Raw genomic sequence first — 23846 nt, 5'->3', positions numbered from 1 at the left:
CCCCTCTATCTTACCCTCACCCTTCAATATTTCTTGTCTAATGGATCCACCTGGTGCACAGAAACACCTAAAGAGAGAAAAGCTAGTTGCAAAAATGTTCCCCGTTTCCAAGCGTCCCCCAGGGTTAGGGATTGATGCAGATGTTTCAAGAGCTGTGTAAGCACTGATGCTTCTGAGGCATGCAACAAATCTTTAATCTTGCTGGTTATACTGTCATCATGGCAGCGCACATAAAAGCCAACTCATCTTCTAAGGGCTGCAGCTGCAAGTTGCTCATCAAAAGGTTCTTTACCCATTTTACTTTCAGAAAATCTTCCTGAAAAAAAAGGTGGGGGGAGTAACAATCAAAATAACTTGGATAGAAATGGATGAGCTAATAGAAAAAGGGATTACTCTCTGGATGAAGTTGTATCTGCAGCACCTGGATCAAATGAGACCAACATGACCGAAAACAATTTGCAACCAATCTTTCTATGTTCATCTAAAATTGGTTTTCTCATTTGGTGACACAATGGTGAGAATGTGGTACTGCAGACCGATTCTGCTGTCTGCCAGGAGTTCAATTCCCATTGACTCAGGGTTGACTCAGCCTTCCATCCTTCCAAGGTCAGTAAAATGAGGACCCAGATTGTTGGGAGCAATAGATTGACTTTATAAACTACTTAGAAAGGGCTGTAAAGCACTGAGAAGTGGTGTATAAATCTGAGTGCTATTGTTTATTGCGGGTTCTCTGTTTGTGATCAGTTAGCATTTCATGGTGGAAGTTCTCAGCTAAGGCAAGTGTCGTGGTTCCAATATCATCCAAAATTAAATCAAGAGTCCGAGGCAAAGTGTTCCTCAAAGTCCCAATGTATTAATAGAGCCATGTTGGTACATCAGCAATCCAAATCTGAAGTCCCTCGGGTTTCACCATCCTTGGGCCCACACCCACAATACCATCACTTTGTCCAATCTTCAGTTGCCATCTGCTTCCGAGCAGGTGCAAAGGCAAAGGATGACCTTGGCTTCCTGGAAAGAATTTGTTATGGCTACACACCATCCCCCCTCCCATTCTCCCACAGTGAAAATAAAACCTATAATAGAATAGTATAAAGTGTGGCAGGCCAAAGATTCCAAATGAAATTGCTTCAACCTGACAACAAGGTTATCTGGAAGGTGATGGGATTGTATGCAGGTGGATTCTTTTCTGGATCAACTAAACAGTTTTCCTAACAAACAGTTATGTTTGTCCATGCAGGTTGGGGGACACACTATGCTGCCAATCCGCTGGATGCCTCCTGAAAGCATTATGTACCGGAAGTTCACCACAGAGAGCGATGTCTGGAGCTTTGGAGTAATTCTCTGGGAGATCTTCACCTATGGAAAACAGCCTTGGTTCCAGTTATCAAATACAGAGGTATCGTGCATATAGAGTTTGACTAAAAGAAACATTAACATGACCAATCCATGCTGTTCCTTTTCGTTAGTCAGCAATCAAAGGAAGTCCACGTTGTCCGATCTGGTTGCAAATGGCTCTTTGGGATTTTAGGGGAAGTTGCTTCCCCTAAGAGCCATGGTGGCGCAGTGGTTGGAATGCAGTATTGCAGGCTAACTCTGCCGACTGCCAGCAGTTCGATCCTGACAAGATCAAGATTGAGTCATCCTTCCAAGGTCAGTAAAAAAAGAACTCAGATTGTTCAGGAAAATAGGCTGACTCTGTCAACTGCTTAAAGTTAAAGCACTGTGAAGGAGTATATAAGTCTAAGTGCTATTACTATTGTTTCAATTCTCTCAAGTGAGTAAATTATTTTGAAAAATGAGAAATGGGTATTTTGTTGGAAGAATGTCCTCTATGCTTAGGTCTAATATTTTTTTATTTATTTTATTTTGTTTCCTTCCTTTATTATTTTTACAAATAATTCAAGATGGTGACTATGTCCAACACACGTTTCTCCTCCTATTTTCCCCACGTTAAGAGAGGGTGATGGACCCAAGTTCCTCCATCTGGTTTTAAATGACTAGGGTGGTCCATGAACTCATAAGTCTCTTGCTTTGTAGACTTAGCCATTAGACCAAATTTGGATATTGTGCATTAAATACATTGCATTTAATGCACTAAACGCATTAAACACATTGCATTAATGTAATGCATTAAATACATTGTATTGTATGTAATGTATGGTTCCCTCAAGTTTTTGAGATAGCCCTGACATCACCATTTAAAATGCCAGACACACAGAGTAGAATGCCCATGAAAGGGGAAAGAGAATGCAGTCTTAAATTTAACTATACAAATCTCTAGAGATGTCTTTTGATAGAAGTTGACATGTTGAGTTTGTGCTCATTTCTGAATGGCATGGGAAAGATACAAAAGATTTCAAACCCGCTGTCCAAGTTAGACAAGACATTTAAAATAAAATGGTCTGAAACAAATAGAAATTGTAGATTTCTGACTCCATTGGGAAAGAGGCTATTTTTGATTGATTTATTAATTATATCAAGACTATTTTGTGCTTACATTGAAAATGGTAGGAAACTGAAATTCATGGTTTTGGATGTATAGAACCCTGGGGTATAAATGGTGAGTTTCTGGGTTTGGTCTGTTGTGTGTCAACCCTGAAGTTGACCTGACCAAAGCCATTTTAACAGCTTCAGTGTTGACACACTGGAGCACAAGGTTAGGGAGAGGGGATTTGAGATAGGTGGGATTCTGTAAATGAAACAAAATACTTTCTCTTGGGAACCAAGGACATTCTCACACCTAGTCAGAGGAAGATGGAGTAACGTCAAGTAGCCGGACCACATTGTGATGGGACCATGTGACTAATTGTTTTGAGACAGTGACACACTTTTATTTTTAATTAGGTAAAAACAGCAGGAACCTTCAGAGTTGGTTTTCCCCAGATACATGCCAATATGTTATGTTCTGCCGGCGTGTTTCAACTGCCCATAATTACAGAGTAATTAGTCCAGGAAGACACACACCACACGATAAAAAGAAAACCCAAAAGTTTTTATAAACAGAAAAACAGAAACAGCTCCCTTTTTAAATGTCAAAGGGATTTTCTGATACACACAAGGCACAGGTTAAATGCAATCCAATTGCTCACCCAATAACTGGGAAATTGAGTCCAATTCTAAAGTCCAGAGAGCCCACACACAATCTTGAACAGCACAAAAACCACGATCTTGACGAAACAATGAAACAGATAAACTGCCATGAGGCTAAAACACCAGGCTGCGCTTTTATCTGTAGCACTAATTACAGCAGCCCCACCCGACCACAGGTGGCCTCATTTTCTCTTGTAATAATCCTTCAGTTGTTGTCTCCTATGCATCACTCTACGCATGCGTGGATGTGTCATTAATTCTTGTTCAGAATCTAGGGATGATACAGATGATTGATCTCCTCCTGGGCTGTCTGCCAAACTCCCCTCCTCCCTGTCACTCACACCTCCTTGGTCAGAGGAGGCTTCGTCGGCAGATTCTACTGGGAGCAAAACAGGTCTGTGGCATGTGGATGTCTCCCCCACATCCACCTCCACATTCCTTGAGGCAGGAGCTGGGCCAGAGGCAGAGCTAACCACAACACTGTTATATCCAATTAAGCTATTCTTTGAAGAATCTACCTATTTTGGAGTTTTGTTTTCTATAGGTCTATTACTTGGAACCCTGATATTGAGATTAACATCAAAATGTTGGGAGTTACCATTCTTTGTTTTAGATTGGAACCAAAAATGAAAACAAGAGAATGACAGTGTTGCTAGGACATGGTTTGAGTTGTGATATTGTGATAGCTTTAATTAAGGTTTATGGGAGACAGAACAGCTGGAGTGTAAGACATAAAATCTGGTAACACACACTGTACTGAGCCATAATGTTTATTGTTTTCTTTACCAGTGGTAATTGAGGCTTAATGTGGTACATGGATTCTTTGAGGTTCCTTGGCATATTCTTGATTTGATTTTTATCCTAGGCTGCTAACCAAGGCATGCATGGGTAAAGAGAAGAACACAAGGGCAAATAAGCCAGAAGTTACCCCAGAAAGCCTTGATGATTGCAATATTCTGCAAAAAAAAAAATTAAAAATAAATCTGTGATTTAAATAAACCACAGCTTCGCGCAGGAGCGCTCGGCTTTTTCTCCAAAACCAAAAGGCATTGTGCAATTATGGATTTTCCAAGACTGTTCAAGAAATTGTTGATACAGATCAGACGATGACAGAAATCTAGAAATGTATTATTTAGAACAGGGGTCTCCAGCCTTGACAATTTTAAGGCTTATGGACTTCAATTCCCATAATTTTAGGAGTTGCACTCCATAAGTCTTCAAGCGTTAGGCCTGCCTCCACTTAAACTTCTAAATAGAAAAGATCCTTGGCACCATTTGTCAAGAAATATATAATTTTATTAGAAGACAAGTGTACCAAAGTGCATTATAAGACACATTAGAAAACAATTGTATTTACAAGTGTATTAAAAGACAGGCAAAAAAAAAAAAGACAGGCACACCAAAACCCCAAAGTTCATCTTTTCACTCCCTTAATTGCCTCCCATCACTGACACACACACACACCACGACCTTTTCGATTCAGCAAGATGTTTTCAAAATGGTTGAGATGCATCTGCATTCTTCTCCCAGCCAGGTGACCTTGAAGCATCATCTTGGGGAAATGCAGAAGCTATTTTCGCTTTCCTCCAAGCATTCCCCTTCCCATCCACCATAGTTCAATGCAGACTGTCACTGCATGGTAGCAAACCACATAAGCAAGTGTAAGACGGCGGTTGATATTGAAAGTTGCCAAGGTTGGAACCCTCTGTTTAGCTCATGTAGCTGAGGGAAGGAGTTTGGTTTTAAAAAGTAACAGATCAATACATTTATAAATCAGGCAAATGCATAAAATTAACCCTCCGTGTTTCCTGTTGCAGGTCATAGAGTGCATCACCCAAGGCCGAGTCCTAGAGAGGCCCCGGGTTTGCCCCAAGGAAATTTATGATATCATGCTGGGATGCTGGCAGAGAGAACCTCAGCAGAGGTTGAACATTAAGGAAATCTACAAGCTCCTTCATGCTCTGGGCAAAGCCACTCCAATCTACTTAGACATCCTCGGCTAGCAGCGACCAAGCTTCAAAGTTGTTGCTGTGTCTTTTTTCTCCCCACCCTACCTCTCCCTTGACCTCAAGCCAACATATTCATATAAACTCAAGTGCCTGCTATACATACAACAATGAAACAAACAAAACCGAAAGAGACACAAGTTTAAAGGGAAACGTGAAAAGCCTCAATCATATGTAAGGCAGTTGGGGCTATATACAGAGAGAGAGAGAAAGAGAGGGAGGGAGGGAGGGAGAGGGAGAGCTTTTGCTCCCGTAGCTGCTGCTATTAAAAATATAACATCCCAGAAGCAGAAGGAAAACGTGAGAGAGATTGAAAGATTTCTACAGTATTAAACATAACACGAGGGGGGAGGGGGGAAACAATATTTAACTTAAGATATGGAACTGCAAATCCTACAGTGTCCTTTATATTCTGGCTATTGGGTAGCGTTCAATTCATTTGGATATATAGAATAACAACTACAAAAGAAAAGTTGACGAAAGCATGCCGAATGGGGCCCCAACTGGCAACGGTCCTGTTCCAGGATGATTTCCCCACTGCAGTAACTTCCTCTTAAGAAATCTCATCTCCCATCGTAATGCACACCAACCCCACCTTGCCCTTCTGGCTTTAACAATTCTGGAAGCTCTATTGTCTCCAGCGTATCTCATTCCACTCCAAGGTTTCTGATTCTCTCCTATGTGTAAACGTTTCAGTTTTGGAATATATACCGTTCAGAATGTTCACTTCACCTACTGGCCAAGCGAAGCGTCAGAGGAAGAAAAACGAGAATGGATCTAGTGTCGTTCCCCTGATCGTCTTCGTCTTCCCTTTCCTTTTCAAACAAGGGTCCTGGAAATGATCTCGAGGACCCAAGCAAACGTCTGCAACAGCCATACGCGAAGAAAGTTTACCAAGTGGATATCACGGAGACCAAATCCCAGAAATTCTCACTGGAATAAATCTAGATATGCAAAACAGAGATACAGCTATTACAACTATTCCATTGGCAACTATTGACCCAGCTGTCAATTTCAACGAAGTGGCTTGAAAGCCATGCTCTCAGTGGAGGTGGTTCCCCCTAATTTTTTTTATATGTATATATATATATCTCAAAAAAAAAAATACTCGTGGTGATTTTTGCTGCACTTTCCCCCCTGATTCTTGTAAAGAATATTTTACAGTTCTGATCTAATCCAACTTCTCATCAATCCTGTGTCGGGTAGGTAATCTGTCCCCATTCTGGACATGCTGGTGGTCTTAAAGGCAAGGGAAGAGAGAGGTATGTCTGAAGGCTCCACAGAGAGTTTATGACGAAGCACAAAGTAGAATCCAAATATTCTATGTTTACTTCCTCTACTGGGACCTGGGTCAACCTGTATCTCTTACCGCTTCAGTGAGGAATGGATGTTCTCCATGGTTGTAGCTTAGAATCCAGCTGAAATATTATTAACTGAAGGGGGGCTGGGTCCCCTCTAATCGATCCAGGATGATTCCTCCTACCCCACCCCCTCCATGTTTCTCTTCCCGCCCCCATTCCTTTCTGCCTTGGCTTGCCAACTGATTTTTACCCAATAAACCTACCAAAAAAAAAGAAAGAAAACCCAGGGTTGGAATCTGTTCAGCAGCTTAAAAAAAAGAGGCATAAATGGCTGCACCTCCCCCTCTACCTCTTCCTTTCCTGGTGAACATCCCTCTCAACTCTAGCAACCTCCTGAAAAGACTGGTACATCTTCTCTGAAGACACTGAACGGAGCTTCATAGTCAGCTTTAGCAGGGAAGTTGGGGAAGAAGGTAAGGAAGGGGATTTAGGAGACGGCAAGCTGTAATGGATATTCCCGTAGCTCCACAAAAGGAAAATTTGGGGTGAAAGGAGAGAATAATTTTTAAAAAGGCCTCCCTGGTCATGCTTACTTTTGGGGGCGGGGGTAGGTTGGAAGCTAATGGAGAGCGATCAAGTCATTGGTTTATTGGAATTGGAGATACGTGAAAAATCTCTGGTTTATTTTGCTCGTGTCAAATTAGCAGGAGAGCATTCCTTCTCGATGGAATCTGGTTGTGGTCAAGCTAACTTCATAAGACAACCCCCCCCCCCCAAGGACTAAATGAACAGTGGGAGGTTCAGGGTATCAAGTCTACATTGCTAAGTGAAATGCTTTGCACATTCTGGTTGATGGGGCAGAACAGAACACCATGTATTCTTCTGATTCTGCACTTCTCTGGAATTTGGGATGCTATTCTTAAAACCCAAAATGTGCGTGCGAAAGAAAAGGAAAGAAAACGCATGCATTGGGGAAGGTTGTGTACAAAAAATATGTATATCAGGGAAATAAAGCATACGAAATGAATATACTAGGGAATTTGCATATAAAAATGAATGCCTTCGGGGCAAGGGGGGAGGTTTACCTGCAGAAATGACATGGACTTCTGAAGGAATGGACTTTCAAAGGAGTATGTGGAAAACGGGGGGAAAACCATCTGATCTTTACATTCCTGAGTAAAATGTGTCCAAGAGAGAAAAGTACTGCCAGAAGAAACCTCTTCTCCAGCCTCTTGATGGAGCTATCTGGGTAGTTAACCCAATGTCTGTGCCTCAGTGGAGATTTAGATGTGTCCGAAGCTTGCACTCATAGTGATATTGAATGTTTTCTTGTGGAATCAGAGGGTTCAGGGCAAAGAGAGTTGGGGAGACCAATACAGAACAGAGGTTTGGCGACTGAGAAAAACCAAGGATTGCAAAAATTGCCTTGGGGTGTATTCGCCACAAGTTGCAGCACTTAATTCCTTTGGCTGATCTCCAAAATGTTAAGCACATTTGGATGAGAATAGTCATCAAATGAAAGATCACCAAGAAATGTTGGGGGGGGGGGTTGTTCATGAAGTGACCAGGAACTGAGTTTGACCCCAGAGAGTCTTTTTATCTACATTGCAGACATACGTATATATCCAACAATCTATCCCTTTCTCTAGGGACTCCTACTCACTGCATATCTAAGAAGTGGGTTGGGGGAGTGAGATTTCTTAATACAATGCAATAATTATTGCATTCTCACCAAAACACAGTTCTCAGGATTCTTTAGCAGAAGCTGCAACACTTTTTTAAAAATTGTATTGAAATATCTAGGTTTGTAGCGAGTCAATGTCCTTAATACGTCTAATAGCTCTGACAGTAACGTTGAACGCTTAGCCTCTCCCATGTTGTGCACGTTGAGAATGCATTTGGAAATTATTTGTTCCTGGACCAAAGGGGATCTAAATGATGAACCCCATTCTGTAATTATTTTGAAAATTATAGTTACAAAAGGATTTGGCACATCTGGGAGGAGACCGAGAAAACCTTGAGAGAAACTGCAACCTTCATTTTTCTTCCTTGCAGACTATTTTGTCTGCAATATCTGTATGTTTGACCAGCTTTGATGAATGAGGTCATTGGCTGAATATGTGAAAAGCTTGAGTTTATGAAACATTCCAGGTCATCACCATTTTCTTCATTGTCATGATCATCAGCACCACTACCACCACACTACCAATTTCCATAATATGCAGAGCAAGAAATGTAAACAGACACAAATGCCTAGGAATCCAGCAGTCTCAAATTTGGGGAGGGAAGGAAGGAGGTGGTGGTGGTAACAATGAACAGATCGACTTTGCATTCATTTGGCATTGTTATCAAAAATTGTATGAAATTAGGAGGAAAATCAAGATATGTTTAGGCCTTACCCTTTGCTATGCTCTTATATGGATATAAGAAGATCATTTTGTGGGCATCCAAAACAAAGATGTGCAATTTATGCAACCTGTTGGACCTCAAATAAGGTCCTTTGTTGAGTCTTCTGTCTGACTTGTTTTGATCTTTGGGAGATAGGGGGAAGTAACATATGGAAAGGGAACATCTTCCTATCTTGGAGGTAATATCGCTTCAGTCTAAATCATGTCTGGCAGAGTGAATGGAGTGGTGGGAAACAATGGGTAGATAACACATTAGGACTGAATTCAGCTCTCCACCTTTAAAATAAGGCCTACATTGAGGGGGGGACAATTGTTTTGGCTTGGAGAACCCTTCATTGCTTTTCTTGAACATATTTATTCATCTATGAACACATGCATTCTAAGGATCATCGTGGAAGACGATGATGTTGAAATCCCTCTGCCACTAAGGTCCCTATCACAATGTTCTTTCTTGGGTGTTATCAGCAGCGATGAAACTGTAAATTTGATAAGTAGTTACTGATAAGAAGGATAAAGTTAGAGCATCTCCCCTGGCGCAGCCAGTCATCTTGATCAGGATTGCTGTTTCTCGGCAGCTAATGGCAGTGGACAAAAACCAATCTTGATAAAAGTTCACTGGGGAAAAGGACGGTCTTCTTTACTTGCCTCTCTCCACAAGTCATGTTTCCCAGAAAGGATGTTTTTTTCCCCATTAACAATTTTGAGGAGGCTTGTCGCCTGCTTGATAGCTGATTAGCAGTATGGCAAGGAAAATTGTTGGGGCTCCTTAGTGTAGGGTGTCTGTGTGCATGTGAACGTCCACCCTTTTCTGAAGTCACCCTCTCCAAAATGTCTATATATTCCCCATCTGTTGTCCTCTCTTTAAAAAAATCTCAATTCCACTATTACACCATCTGTCATCTCTTGTCTGCAAAGTTATTTCAAATTGGAACAGTCCATCTTCCAATTCTGCTTGGGATGGTAAAGGTTATGATATGTGCAACGCTTGAGATGGAAATGACAGCAACATATTTTGGGTGCGTGGGAGGCAAAAGGCAGTGTTTTGAAAGTTGTGTTATTAAAAGGAAAAGGGAAGCCAAATGGGAGGAAGGCCCAATTCTGTCTTACAAGTAAAGGAGCTCCCAAGATGGAAATTACCTTATTTGGGGCTAATATAGTGGTGGGATTCAGCCAATACGCACCTATCCCGGAGAACTGGTTGTTGGAAGAAATCTTATTTAGTTTTTTTCCACTTTACAGGGCTAATCCTGTAAGGAAGGCAGGAAGGAAACATTCTGGTGGTGTTTCTAGCTTAGTCTTTACTGCCCTGCTTTCAGAAACTGCCTTTCTGGGTTAACCCCTTAATACATTATAACAGCTAAAGCCCATTGATGGAAGTGACGTTGCAGTGGCCACGCCCACATGATCACCTGACCATCGAGCCACACCCACCCAGCTGGTCATTAGGGCAAAGAACAGGTTTGTTACATTATTTGAATCCCAACACTGCTAATATGATCACAAATACTACATGCAAGCATTAAATTCCTCACGAGAGCTGCTTTTAAATAAAGAATTGCTAAGGATTCCATCCCGTTGCCCACTAGCATACTGTATGTCTTATGTTTCATTGTAATTTATAAAATCATAGTTAGTGGGAAGACTTATGGAAGGGTGGGGTTTTGGCGGTTGTTTTTTTTTGCAAACTCCAAAGTTGCTTAATTTATCTTAATCACAGCAAAGTTTCTAACAATTTTCCCACCGCCAACATCATCCTAAACTAAGGTGTTTAAGCACTGCTTGGTGAAGTTTAGGGCTGCAGTGGAACTTGTATAAATTTCCGGGAAAGCAAACAGTAGGGATCTCAGCAGGCCTATCAAAAGGTGGTCTCTGACTCTCACAGCTTACATGATGAGCCAAGTTCTGAGTAAGCAGGAAACTTCACCATCCCCTGAATGAGTTTTACTTGATATTCTGCCATTTGGCAGTTCCCGAAGCCTTGCAAATTTGACCAGCCCACATCTTTCAAGAATAAGTGGATTTTCAGCAGAGTTCCTTGTTCTTAGATGGAACCCAGATTTTTGTCATTTCCTCTACCTTTCCCCTTCACGGTGTGCTGCTTAAAAAAAAAAAGAAAGGAAGAAGGATGTCGTTCTAAAGAATTAGTCTTTAGAATTGACATGATTATACAGCATTAACTGAAATTGTGAGTGCTCCATCACTGGAGACATTTGAAAAGAGACAGACAACCATTTATCTGAAATGCTATAGGGCAGCGAACCTTTTATTAGATTTGCTTTTGTATTTTATTGTTGTGAGCCGCCCTTATTCTTCGGAGAGGGGCAGCATACTAATCTATTATTTATTATTATTATTTTTATTTTTATTTTTTTTCCTTGGATGGTTCTTTTGCAGAAGGGAAATAATTAACCATTGAGATGAAACAAAATTAAATCTTAACTCCTCTGGGATCTTGAATGGTTGGACCCTGGTGTATATACATGTACATCTGATGTGTCCCTTCCTTCTTTCAGTGTCAATAAGGCACCAGCCAAAATTTTCACTCACACCCATTGAAGGCTACACTATCCAGCCTTCCATCCAGATCTGCTGAGCCTGCAATTCCATATATACTAGAATCTGGTCACAACCATATTTAATCTTTGGTTGCAACTCAATTTGGTCGTGACCCAAACTTCATTTTGGAAATTTGGTGCTTACCAAAAAAAAAAAAAAGGCACGGAAGGAGAAATCGGATCTGGGGGGAAAAGTGATTTTTTTAGTCGGAACCAACTTTGGTCATTTATTTTTTATTTATTTATTATTTAGATTTGTATGCCGCCCCTCTCCGCAGACTCCGCAGTCATGGTCAGAAGCATTCATGACCAGAGGTTCTACTGTATTTTCAGCTAGCATTGGGAGAAGATGGCAATGGGATTTATATTAAGACACCATAAATAGGTTACACTGAGAGAGACGTTAACACAGTCTCCCCCCCCCCAACCAGGGGTGAAATCCAGCAGGTTCTGGAGAACCAAGAGAGCTTTGAAATGCCCATTTGCTCCAAAGCAAAGTCAGCAGGAAGGCGGAGGGGCAGGAAAGAACCCATGAGAGCAAACGTGCTCTTAGCCTCCGCACAGTTGTGTTCAATGGAGTTTCTCACAAATCCTGAGTTAATATGAAAGGGGAGAAAGGCTAGAAGTGGAGGATGCAATCAAAGAGGAGGAGAATTCATTCTGGGAGGAAAACGAGAAAAGGCAGGGCATAATTGTCAGCTTTTCTGGCACAAAGTACAAACTGCAGTAATACACTCAGTGATTTGGATTGTTTAAAGGCGAGATTCTGGACAAGTGTTAGCAGAAAACAAACAAAACAACACACTCCTCCCAATACCTTTTTATCCCTTCTGCCCTGCTTCCTTATCATTCCTTCCTCTCTTTCCTCCCTCCCTCCTCTTCCTCTTCCACCATTTCCTCTCCTCCTCCTCTATTTCTTCTTCCTCTGCCCCTCCTCCTCTTCTTCTGTTGAACTCATCCTATTGCCAGTTGCAGGAAACAATCAAGCAAACACACAACTCCTAAATTCAGCATGACGAAGAAGCAAGAGAGGCCCTCAGTATTAATTGCATGTTGCTATCAAATGAATATACTTGCTATTTCTTTCTGTTTGGTCTCATCAGCAGTTAAGGGTAGATTTACTGCAGCTAGTTTTGTGTTTTCTTTTAGCAAAAAGGCATTCAGCATCTTGTTCTGTTCTGGACACGGAAGATCTCGTGTCTGAAGTAGATGGCCACCTTTGCACTGATGGTTAAAATCTGTTGAATCTGACATACATTACAGTGGATCCGTGGTCCTCTGAACCACCAGCCAGCCATCCACATGGTTGTGTTTGTACATGTGTCAGTTAATCATTTCATTTGCTGGGCAAACCACATGGGATAGTCCAGTAAAGCAGAGTTGTGCAGGTCAGGCCAGCACAGGGACAAAATATGAGTTGGTGGCTGAGAACATGTTGAAGGTACAGCTTCTGAAATTGGCTTTCCATGATTATTTGACTTTTTTAATCAGGTGGACCCTGCTGGCATCCCAATGAATCAGGAATTGTCACTTCTCCATGGGACTTTCTTTGTGCCGCCGCTTTCTGCATGCGTTGAGCAAATTGAAACAATTCCACTAGAGTGCCCTTGAATTTATAAACGTTCTTTCCATCTTCTCCATCCAACAGATATCTGTTTTCCCAACAGGAGAAGCTGCAGTCTTGCTGCCTCCTGTGTCCATAACCTCTGGCAAATGCAGGGCTAGAAAACACACAGCAGAGAACAATTTTGTGTTACCTCTGGGAGTCAGGCTGGGTTATCTAATAGATCATTCTCATCTCTGCCATCTTCGCCACCCTGTTGGCACCAATTTCAGAGCTGCCTTTGTCCAATCAGACATTCATCCCACTGTTCTGGATTCCACTAACTCCCCCCCCCCAAGAACTTTTGCCTGGGGAAGGAGACAGGAGAAGCATCACAAAAGCACCTGACTCAGAAAGGGTGATCCCAGCCTGAGACAAATAAGATTTTTCTGATAACGGTCCGCTCTGCCAAGCATAACCAAGCACATTACAGGCAATCCTCAACTTACAACTACAGAGCATTTGCCCCATTTTACGGCCTTTCTTGGCACAGTTAAGTGAATTTCTGCAGTTGATTATTAACGGATCAACTTCAACTTAATAAGTAAATCTGAAATCCCCATTGATTTGGTTTCAGTATTGAGTTCTAAAACCCTTTACTACTGGGACGTGTGAGCACTTGTGGGCGTATGACACAGTATTGCCAGAGATGGGCTGCTGCCCCTGGGGGGGGGGGCAGTGAGGGTAGTAAGTTTATGCACTATTTACTGAATACTTAATAGGTTTTTTATTGCCCTTCCGTCTCCAGTGCTTTAGTTTGATCCTTAATTACTTTTAAAATAGGAAACAATTAAATAGTATGTTTTTACCCATAAACGCTTTAAATATTTTAATCATTATCTAGAACTGAACTTTTATAGCAGTGGAAGAAAGTTGAGCTACTTGCGTAATCTGTTATCATGCTGAAACCATGTGTGGTTCCTTAGAAAACCTGAAAATGTTTAGGGGTGCTCCGCAACAAATAATGCTGTCTATCATTGGTCCTTTTTGAGGCTATTGAAATAACGTGACTTAATCAACTGAAAAAGAGACCAAACACCTATTCGAAAACTTATCTTGGTCGGTAAGCCACTCCCACCTAGTCACGTGACCTTTAAGCCACCCCCTGATCACATGATTGTCAAGCCACTCCCGTCTGGTCACATGGCTGGCAAGCCGCTCCTACCCAGTCACATGATCAAGCCACACCCACAAAATAAACCACGCCCACAAACTGGCAGTAAACATTTTGGCAGTGCACCACTGACTACTGCACATGCACAGAAGTGTCCCCAGGTGGGTGGGAAGACCCTCCTGCTGCCGGCACTCCTTGTTCTTAGAACAGGGCAAGACCTGGTGCAACCCACCTACCAGGATGCAACTCACCTTAGCTTGTCAGAAGGTTGCAAAAGAGGATCACATGCCAACCACCTGAATTTTGATCACACGATTCTGGGGATGCTGCAAGAGTCAAACCTGCGTAAAATCACATTTTCCAGTTGTAACATTGAATGGTCCCCAAAGAAAGTGATGTAAATTGAGGTCTAGCTGTAATCTGTGGCCTGGGCTGAAAAAATCTGCTGAAGGATGGAGGTTTTGTTGTTGTTACATGCATTTTCACAAACTGTGTCAGTGTTGGAGTTTTGACTGAGCTTGGTGATTATAGGAAAATGTGTGTGTGTGTGTGTGTGTGTTTAGGGGTGTCCTTAAAACCATGCATCCTTCTTCCATTACAAAACTTTTTCATGACATGTACGTAATAAATCTAGTACATCATGCTTATGTACAATTGCTACTTCAGTTGAGGCTACTGACACATGTACAAATAATTTGCATCTATACTCCGTGTTGAAGTGGTGAATGCAGTCGTTCAGTACATTGATGCACTAACTGATCAGATAGGCTAATTTCCATAAAAATGAATGAAAATAAACCAACAACTTAGAAAAAGAACTGTATCTATATATTCTATGCCTAACTGAAGTGATATGACATGGTAAAAACATCTCTAACAGTTAACAGAATAACAGACTTGAATTTCTAGACCAACTGCCTTTAAACACAGTATGCATTTTGCCAGGTTTCTTTGGATCCTAGTAAAATGACTGGGGAATTTGGTGACTTCCTCCTCAATTTCTCTCCAAGAAATCGTGTGTCATTAGATTCTTTCTCAAAAAATCTGCTTTTGGGGGTTTCATTCCCCCCCCCCCCCGCCCACCCCTTCTGGCATGGCTAAGAGTTCAGACTTTTGCAATCAGAGTTATGCATATACAACTATAAACTGAAAAACAGAAGGCTAGATAGAGCATGTATACAAATTCTTTCATTAAAGCATCTACGGTATGTTCTAACTAAGCAAGCAAGCCTAAAACTTCAAGCGTTTGACAAAATGCATTCAGTTAATTTCATTTGTACATTTGTGGATTTTGAGTTGTGTTATGGTATTGCAGACATTTTTGGAAAGTTCTTAAGAACTTTTGGGAGTGAGAACTGTCCATCTCTGCTGTTAACTGAGGCATTGCCCATCTATAGTCAAAGAGGTTGCAATTAATTTGGGATCCTACAATGCTTCTATCCATGTCTTTATGTTGCTTGACATTCTGCATAGATTAGTTCCAAACAGATATCTTCAGCATCCACATTCTTAAATCTAAATTGAATGGTTTCCATTCCCTTCTAGGAACATCCTATTCTGTATTATTTTTCCTTTCTCACTGCATCTTAGATCTCGGGGGGGGGGGAGTCTTCCATTGTTTTTTGAAGTCAGTAGACCACTAAATGGAAGTATGTAGGAGATCAAAAATGCTGGAATAGTTTTTGACATTTCGGTTGTATTTCCTTGGGTGAAATCCTATGAGTCTACCTGATTATTCAAATACAAAATCATACTTTAGACAAACCACTCTACTTGATTAAGTGCCATCAAGTTGATGTTACAATTATATAGACAATGAGCACATAAATAGACCTTTTTCAAGATGAACTGTCGCAAATTTGGTCCTTCCGATTCTTTAACGTGAACCCATTATCACAATGGTTGATTATCCTCTTCTCTCTCCTTCCACCTTCCATAGTATTATAGACTTATTGAAAGTGCTAGATCTTAGCGTAATGTATAATTTGAGCTTGATCATTTATGCTCCAAGTGAAAACTCTGGTATGATTTATTATATCATCCATTTGTTTGTTTTCTTGGTTATCTGTGGCCTTCTTAGGATTTTTTCTCAAACACCAACCTTCAAACAGGTCGATTGTTTTGATCCGCCTTCCTTGCTTTTAATTTAAATTTTCCAAGTCTAATTTTCACTTCCCTGGAGTCTTATGAACAAACTATTGTGTGTAAAGTTTTGATCTTTGTAGGTATACACAAATCTAAATAGCTTCTCCAAGACTTTTGTTTGCTACCTACCCTGTGCTAGTCTTTAGCATATTTCTTGTCTGAAGGTTCCTTTACTGTTAGTGATTGATCTTAAAAGAGAAGGAAGCTATCTATCACTTTAGAATCTTCACTGTCATTTCTACGGTTAGTTTCTGTACCAGTTGTAATGAATTTAGTCTTCTTTCTGTTTAAAGATATTCTTTTTAATTCATTCCCTTACTAGGACTTTGAGATCATTTGTATTTTGACCTAGCATCATACTGTTATCAGCATGGAACAGGTTATTGACATTCCTTCCTCCAATTTTAAAACCATGTTCATCTTCCAATTTAACTTCCTTCAATTTATATTCAGCATATAGGTAAAATAAATAAGGTGATAATATACAATCTTATTTCATTTCTTTAGAAACTTGGAGCCAGTCTATTCTATCTGGAAAGTATTTTGTATACGTTTGTCATAAAGCAATGTTCTGTTCTGCATTTCCATGTTCCTAAGATATCGTGGGCCATCCCTTCTCTCTTAGATTAGGGTTGTTGTTGTGGGGAAAATAAGAGGAGGAAGAAGTGTGGATTATGTTCACTTTCTTGACTTCTTTGTAAGAAATAATAAAGGTGAAATACAAATAAATAATATAAAAATAATAATAATATACCATACCTTGGCAAGGTTTGCGCAATCCAAGGTTTCTTTTATCAATGAAGCACACAATCATTTCTTTTTCATACTCTCTTTCTTCCTCATTTGTTCATCATGCATCAGTAACAATGTCTCTTGCTACATGGCTTTTTAAAAAAACAATAATCCAAGTTGACTATCTGATACCTCTGTTACATGATCTTAAACGTTGTTTGCTGACATATGAAATTAAGGATATTGTTCAACAGTTTGGAGCCTCTGTTAAGATTGCTTCATATCTATGGAGAGTCTCAATCATCTAGCTCATGGTCCCAAAAGCATTTTTTTCAAAAAAGGCAATTGGGATTTCTTGGGGGGATTTTCTTTGAAAACACAAGCGAAATGTTCTCAAAGAAAAAAAAAACCAGAGAGTCCAGTTGCCTTTTGGTTAAAAGCACCTTTGGATTTCCTTTCTTTATTATTGGCTAACCCCATGCATACATACATACTGTACATACATACATACTGTACATACATACATACATACATACATACATACATATAATTAGCTCCAATGTTGGATTTATAGATAAAGCTACTGCTTGCTTCTTATTTTACTTATTTATTTTGACAATAATGTATTTGATAATTTACATAAGTATAACATTATTTGAATACATAAAATGGGTACTTTTGGACAGGGACGGTAGGCACGCTGGTGCGCTTATGCACGCTCCTTACAGACCTCTTAGGAATAGGGTGAGGTCAACAGTAGACAGTTTAAGGGTAAAATTTTGGAAATGCAAACACAGAGTTTCATCACAGATTTTCATCCCAGAGTGAAAGTGTCTCTTTCACGTCCCTCTTCAAGGTGTCATCGTGCTCCACTATCAAATTTTTCAAACAAAACCCAAGGTTTTAATAAAAGGTGCATCTCTAGAGTTTGGACTTAAAACTGTGAGAAAATTGCTGCTGAATGAATTCACACACGCACACAAAGCAAAACCGCTTCCATTTCCTGCAGTCTGTTCTATTGGCTGTTCCATTAAGACTTCAGAAGGCGCACTAGCCTGGAGTAAAATCACAACTGTCAGACAGCGTTGACATCTAGATTAACCCCTGTGCACTCAACTTTAGAACAAAGCTCATTGAGATACTGGGGAAATGAGCGGGAAACGATCCCTTATAGATCCCACCTGAAGCAAGGGCAGCCCCCTCTTTCATCCCCTCCAGGATGAAAGGCTGTCATGGGCCACCCCCTGGGATGTGCAGAGTGGACCTTATCGACAGAGGCTTTGCTGAGCAAGGTTCTTTGTTCCACTGAAAGCAACGTTTTCCTCCTGCTCCTTTACTATGCATTCAATTCCCTCTCCTAATCCCCCCTTTAGGTGTTTTCATGTCATAGAAATGAAATACTCATTGCTGATGGCAAAGGATTCTGCTTGTTTATGTATCGAGAAGCCAAAGGGCCCCTCTGAAAAAAGAGCAAGTCAGCTACTGTTGTGATTCCGTCTGAGGCCCCTCAGGGAATGGCTGATCCTCTGCCAGCTTCCTGCTCAGAGGGGGAGGATGAGGAACAGGAGGTTCAGGCAGACGGGGAGGAGGAATCTCAGGCTGAGGGAGAGGGAGGACAGCCAGAGTCCCCCGAGGGGGAGCTCTCCCCAGCAAGCAGCCTGGATTCCTTAGATGAAAATGCACAAGCAATAATCGATCTCCGGCAGAGAAGAGCAACACAACGAAGGGGACAATTAGCCAGGTACTTTCAGCACTAAAGAGGCAACAGCTGGGTTTGGGTGTGGTGCTCTCTGGAAAGGCTGAAAAGGCAGACCCACCCTTCCTGGCTTGTGGAGTATTATCTTTGGGAGTCCTGGGACCTGGCTGTGATCTTTGTCGTCTTGGAATTCTGGTTTGTGACTTTGAATACTGAAACCTTGGGGGGGAAAGGTGTGGGTCTTATTCTCTACAGTGGTGGGTGTGCCAGCAAGAAGTCTGCTGTATTGTCTGGCCATCAGGACTCTGCTGTGAAGTCTCATAGCCTGCCTGTTGGGAAGAACAGGTTTTTCTCTGTGTTTATTTTTCAAACTATAAAGTGCTTTTGCTTTTACCAGCATGTCTGGCTGCTTTTTCCAGTTGGTGCTGAAGTCTGGGGGCACCCAGACAGAACAGCTACCAGATTGGCAATTTAGTTCACGCTCTTGAGTAGTTGTGGATAACTTGGTCTCTGAAGCTTCCATAAAAGTTGCTAATTTAATTCCGGTGACCTGGCCGCCTACCTTACATCATGTTACATGCTACATACCTGTAGTTTGGGGATGAAGCTATGTTTTATTTGGTGCATGCATGCTGTCACGGGGGAGCAATGGAACACACAACAGCCTTTCATTCAAAACAACTATTTATGATTTCTTTCATTAGTCTATCATGTAGAATAGAAAAGTACAAAAGCAAATAATAGAGGCGGGAAAAGGGAAGAGAAATGTGTAGAAAAGAAGGAAAAAAGAAAGAAAAGGCATTGACTGCCTTTGGTGTCATTGAATATGGAGCATTTAAGATATTCTGTTAAAACAACTGCTAGGACAATTCGCCCCAGCCAATACGTCGCAGAACAATTCAACTGCATTAATCATTCAGGAACTTTTATTATTAGTGACCCCATTTTCATTGATATTATTTTAACGTTTGTATTTCTTGATTAACTTTATTTTATTGTTGTTGGCTACAGTTCCATTGAAATTAATTTAACTTTTGTTTTTGTAGAATTGTCCTGCAGAAACTTGTGTCATGGTGAGTTGGCCAAGGCAAGTTGTCCCGTTCTGCACATATTAGGCTACATTACAATGTAGTCTGAATGCAGAATTCTGCATGAACCTAGATGTAGAATCGATCCAAATCTGATTTCTCAAAGCCTCAAAATTTAAATATTGAAATCATACTCTTATTATTATACTTTGATGCCATTTAAAAAAAAAAATATGATCACCCATTCTCCATTTAGGGGTGTGGGGTTTCCACCAAAGAGAAACTTTTAATCTGTGATTTCTTTGAGGAGTCATTTCCAGAGTGAGAACCCTAGAAGACTGGAGAAGTCTTGTAAAAAATATGAAGTTTAAAGAATATCAATCTGACATGTTTATTAATAATGGATGCTGCTACCAAGCAGAATCCATCCTCTTCTGTAGATGAAGGAAGTGGCAAATTCCGTGTGATGTACAGTACAGCGTTCTGTTATCTAACGGCTATGATGGGACAACGTGAAGGAACGATTGGAGTGGTGGGCTGCCCTTGTTATCTTCTGCAGCATCCAATCCCTGAGATTGTTGCTTCATCCTGCTTTATCCCTTGTTGTAAAGTTGCAATTTTCAACGTCAGATATGGCAGTTTGCTTTTTTCTATAGAGATTTGCAGTCATCCACATGATGGTTTTTCCAAAAAGTGCTTTTCAAGAGGCCACTAGACTTTCTTGGTTTTTGTCTGAAGATATTTTGCTTCCCATCCAAGAAGCTTCTTCAGCTCTGACTGGATGGTGGGGAATGGAAGGATTTATTCTCCTTGCAGACAGCTGGTCATTTGCATCCTTTTAGAGAGTTGTCGAGGCCACTTGGAGGCTTATATGTGCCCTCAGGGTCACCTGGATAGTTCCAATGAGTGTGGAACCTTCCTGGAATTGCTGAAAGAACTATATTGTAGACTGGAGATAGACAATGTCATATTCCCTCCCTCTGTTGAGCGAGGGCTGTTCAATTTTTACATAAATGCCTCTTTCAAACCAGCGGTCCTCTCTGTGCAAAACGTGGACTTTACTGTCTTCAAAAGAGTGTCCTTTGTCTTTTAAATGGAGATGGACTATTGAATCTTGTCCTGATGGATTTGTTCTCCTATTCAGTGGTTCTCAACCTGGGGGTTGGGACCCCTTTGGGGGTCGAATGATGGTTTCTCATGAGTTGCCTAAGACCATTTGGGAAAAGACAAATTTCCCATGGTGTTAAGAACTAAAGCTTCTATTCTGGCACCTTAGAATATATTTTAACTGACCAATCAGGCGTTTACAGTGGGGGTGTCCTTCTGACCTTCCTGCCAATCAGCTTAAAGCTCTGTTGGGAGAATTGGCGCTAGACTTACAGTTGGGGGTCACCACAACATGGGGAACTGTATTAAGGGGTCGCAGCATTAGAAAGGTTGAGAACCACACTGTTGTGCCATGCATTTATGAAGTTGTTGTTGTTGTTTCCCCAATGTATAGATCTGCACATACCTCACTGCATTTTACTGCATATACCACATTGTTCAGTGTTTTATCCTTGGGGCAGACAAGCTTCTGCTTTAGTGTATTCCTGGGTATAAAAGTTTGTCTTAAATAGGACTTGAAATAATGCATGCTGTGATCAAGCAGGGCTAGGAGACCCAACCAGCTTAGAAAAATGTTTTCTGATAAAACAAGCCAGATATGTTACTTGATAAAGTCTGATACATTTATTTCTTTTTTAATAATTAATGCTTGGTTTTTCTGTGATCTTTTCCATGAAGTATTTTTCCCCTATTTCTATTTATTGTTTTTTTTTCATTGCCCATTGTCAACGAGAAATTCTGTTAATCCTAGTTCATTTTATTTACTATATTTTATTGTAAGATATGCAGTATCTTTCCCCCTATATTGAGTTATAATCAGATTACATTGCTTTCATATTGTTTTCATTCCAACATCTGTTGTTGAGATCCAAGGGCTCTGTAATGTATTCTAATTCCTTTGCAGAGTTTTTTGCTGCATTTTTAAATCCCCTCTGAATTTTCAGATGCTTGCTTGTACTGAAGTCGATCTAGTGCTCCATAAAATTGAATGTTTCTCTCTGTCTTTGGCTTTTTTTCCTTCTTAAATAATTCTTTCCCACTTAAGCTGCTGTTTTATTCATTTTTTCCCCTTGCCGTTCTTAGCAGTGACAAGTGTTGGATGTGGTATTTATACATTGGCTTTTCACCTTCCTTCAGTGCTTGCCAAGAGCAGTTTGTGCATGTGTGTGTGTGCGTGTGTGTGTGTGTGTGTACTTTTTGTCTTACCCTTTCCATCCCGCTGTGTTACTTTGGTCTCATGCATCTTTCAGTTTCCTTGACATCTTTATCTGAAGGATATTTTAACATCTAAATAAACGAAAGGCAGATGTTACAAATCACATATTCTTTTCTTGATCCATTTTTTAATATTAAAATATACAATGTACAATATACAAAATCAACTATGGCATTCCCATTTTTTTTTAAAAAAAATATCCATATCTTTTTAGGGATTAGCAGTTGATCTGAATCAACTGCAACTATCGAATTAATGTCGATATTTGATCTGATTTGTATCAGACCTGGAAGCCATCTTGTGCCTGTGGGAAACTGGGAGTGTGGATTGTATGGAGCTGGGGAGATATATAGTCATAATAACACTCCTTTCTCCGAGAGTCAAAGTCACTCTGCCCTGCACCTGGAGGGGTGGGCTTGGGAGGCATCTTCAATTGGGATGGTTCATTGATTGGACCATATGATGGGCGTGTGGATGCTGGGTCAGGGACTTAGACTTTTTGGAGGGTGGGGAAAACCCAGAAGCTTTCAGATATGGGTTTTCCCAGATGTGCCAATATGACATCTCTAATAAAGTGGAGCTTTGAGGAATGCCTAGCCTTGGAGTCTTCTTTCATTGGGGGTGTTACTTGGAACCCTGACAGTTTCAATTGATTTAGAAAACTGGATCAATTTGATTCAGTGTTTCAAACCAGAATGTCAGCTTGTCAGCTTCATCCAACAATTCAATCTGAATCATCTATCAGGTTCAGAAAGTCAATTCAATTCAGAGAATCAAATCAAATTGCTCTTAAAATAAATCAAGTGTTTTCACTCTTCTACTAAATAGTGCAAGCAACCTTTCTAATCTACTCTCTATTGTGGGTGCTTACGATTCTCCCAGCCAATCTACTTGACAATATTTTTAGTAGAGGGAAAACATGGAGTATATATAGTTTTCCCTGGAGAAAGGTTGGGACATAAATCATAAAAAAGGTAGATAGAAATACAGAAAAAACAAGCATTTTTGTGTATTAGAAGTTAATTAGCATTAGTAGCTGAAATTACAACATAAGTGTCTGCATGTTCATTTTCAAGATATTTTCCTTTGTTTTTGGCAATGCATCAAATTTAAGAAAATAAACAGAAAACTGTTTATTGTACGTATGAATACAAATGTGCAGGATACTAAGAGCAATGAACTGGAAATAACCATATCATCTTTAAATAAAATGAGTATTCAACCACTACCCTATTTGAACAACATTACTTGCTTTTTACCAACCTGAATTATATAATAGTGCCTTTAATGCCATATTGTTGTGTCCTTCAGAATACAACATACTATCTGCCAAAAGTTGACAGTGAAATGGCCAATATTTGGTAACGCATATTAATTATTATGTTGATGTTTTTTAAAAATCATGCATGCATACCCATCCAGCTGAACAGTGTTGAAAATAGGCATCACTGTAGCATCATCTTTCATAAAGGAAAACATTTCTCTGAGATCATAGAGGTGTGGAAAATCAAATAAGTTGACAAGGAGTGTCCCTAGAGCATGGTGAATCTCCCACATATCAACTCAACAGATGACTAAAGTCAATAAAGGTAAACACAACAATGTTTGCTTGGATAGCCTGTTTGTACCCACCTATATTCAATAAATGTTGATGATTTCTGTATTCATGGTGGGTACATTTCCAGCACCAGATAGATTTAATTCCAGGCAGCATTATTTGGAACGTGGAAGTAGGGAAAAACCTTACTTCCCCTCCCTTGGGCCATTTCACTCCCTGTTATGCCCTTTCTTGGAGTAGTGGTTGAGTCTTTGTGTGTGTCAGACAAGTTCGTTCCAATCTAAGGT

At 40.4% G+C, this 23846-nt stretch overlaps 1 protein-coding gene across 4 annotated transcripts in view; it reads left to right on the top strand.

Annotated features, from left to right (window-relative positions):
* The window catches only part of NTRK3 (neurotrophic receptor tyrosine kinase 3), a 511401-nt gene extending 506103 nt beyond the window's left edge, over positions 1-5298 (top strand). For all 4 annotated transcript variants that reach the window (XM_070761940.1, XM_070761941.1, XM_070761939.1 and 1 more), the window contains 2 exons: positions 1238-1396; positions 4908-5298. In XM_070761940.1, the coding sequence (XP_070618041.1) occupies positions 1238-1396; positions 4908-5093 (345 nt within the window). In that variant the 3' untranslated portion in view covers positions 5094-5298. The remainder of the gene's footprint in view (positions 1-1237; positions 1397-4907) is intronic.
* The last annotated feature ends 18548 nt before the right edge of the window (positions 5299-23846 follow it).

Source organism: Erythrolamprus reginae, chromosome 10 (genome assembly GCF_031021105.1).
Source record: "Erythrolamprus reginae isolate rEryReg1 chromosome 10, rEryReg1.hap1, whole genome shotgun sequence".
NCBI lineage: Eukaryota > Metazoa > Chordata > Lepidosauria > Squamata > Dipsadidae > Erythrolamprus > Erythrolamprus reginae.
Note: the sequence above shows the minus strand (reverse complement) of the source record. Positions and strands in the feature narration are given on the sequence as shown.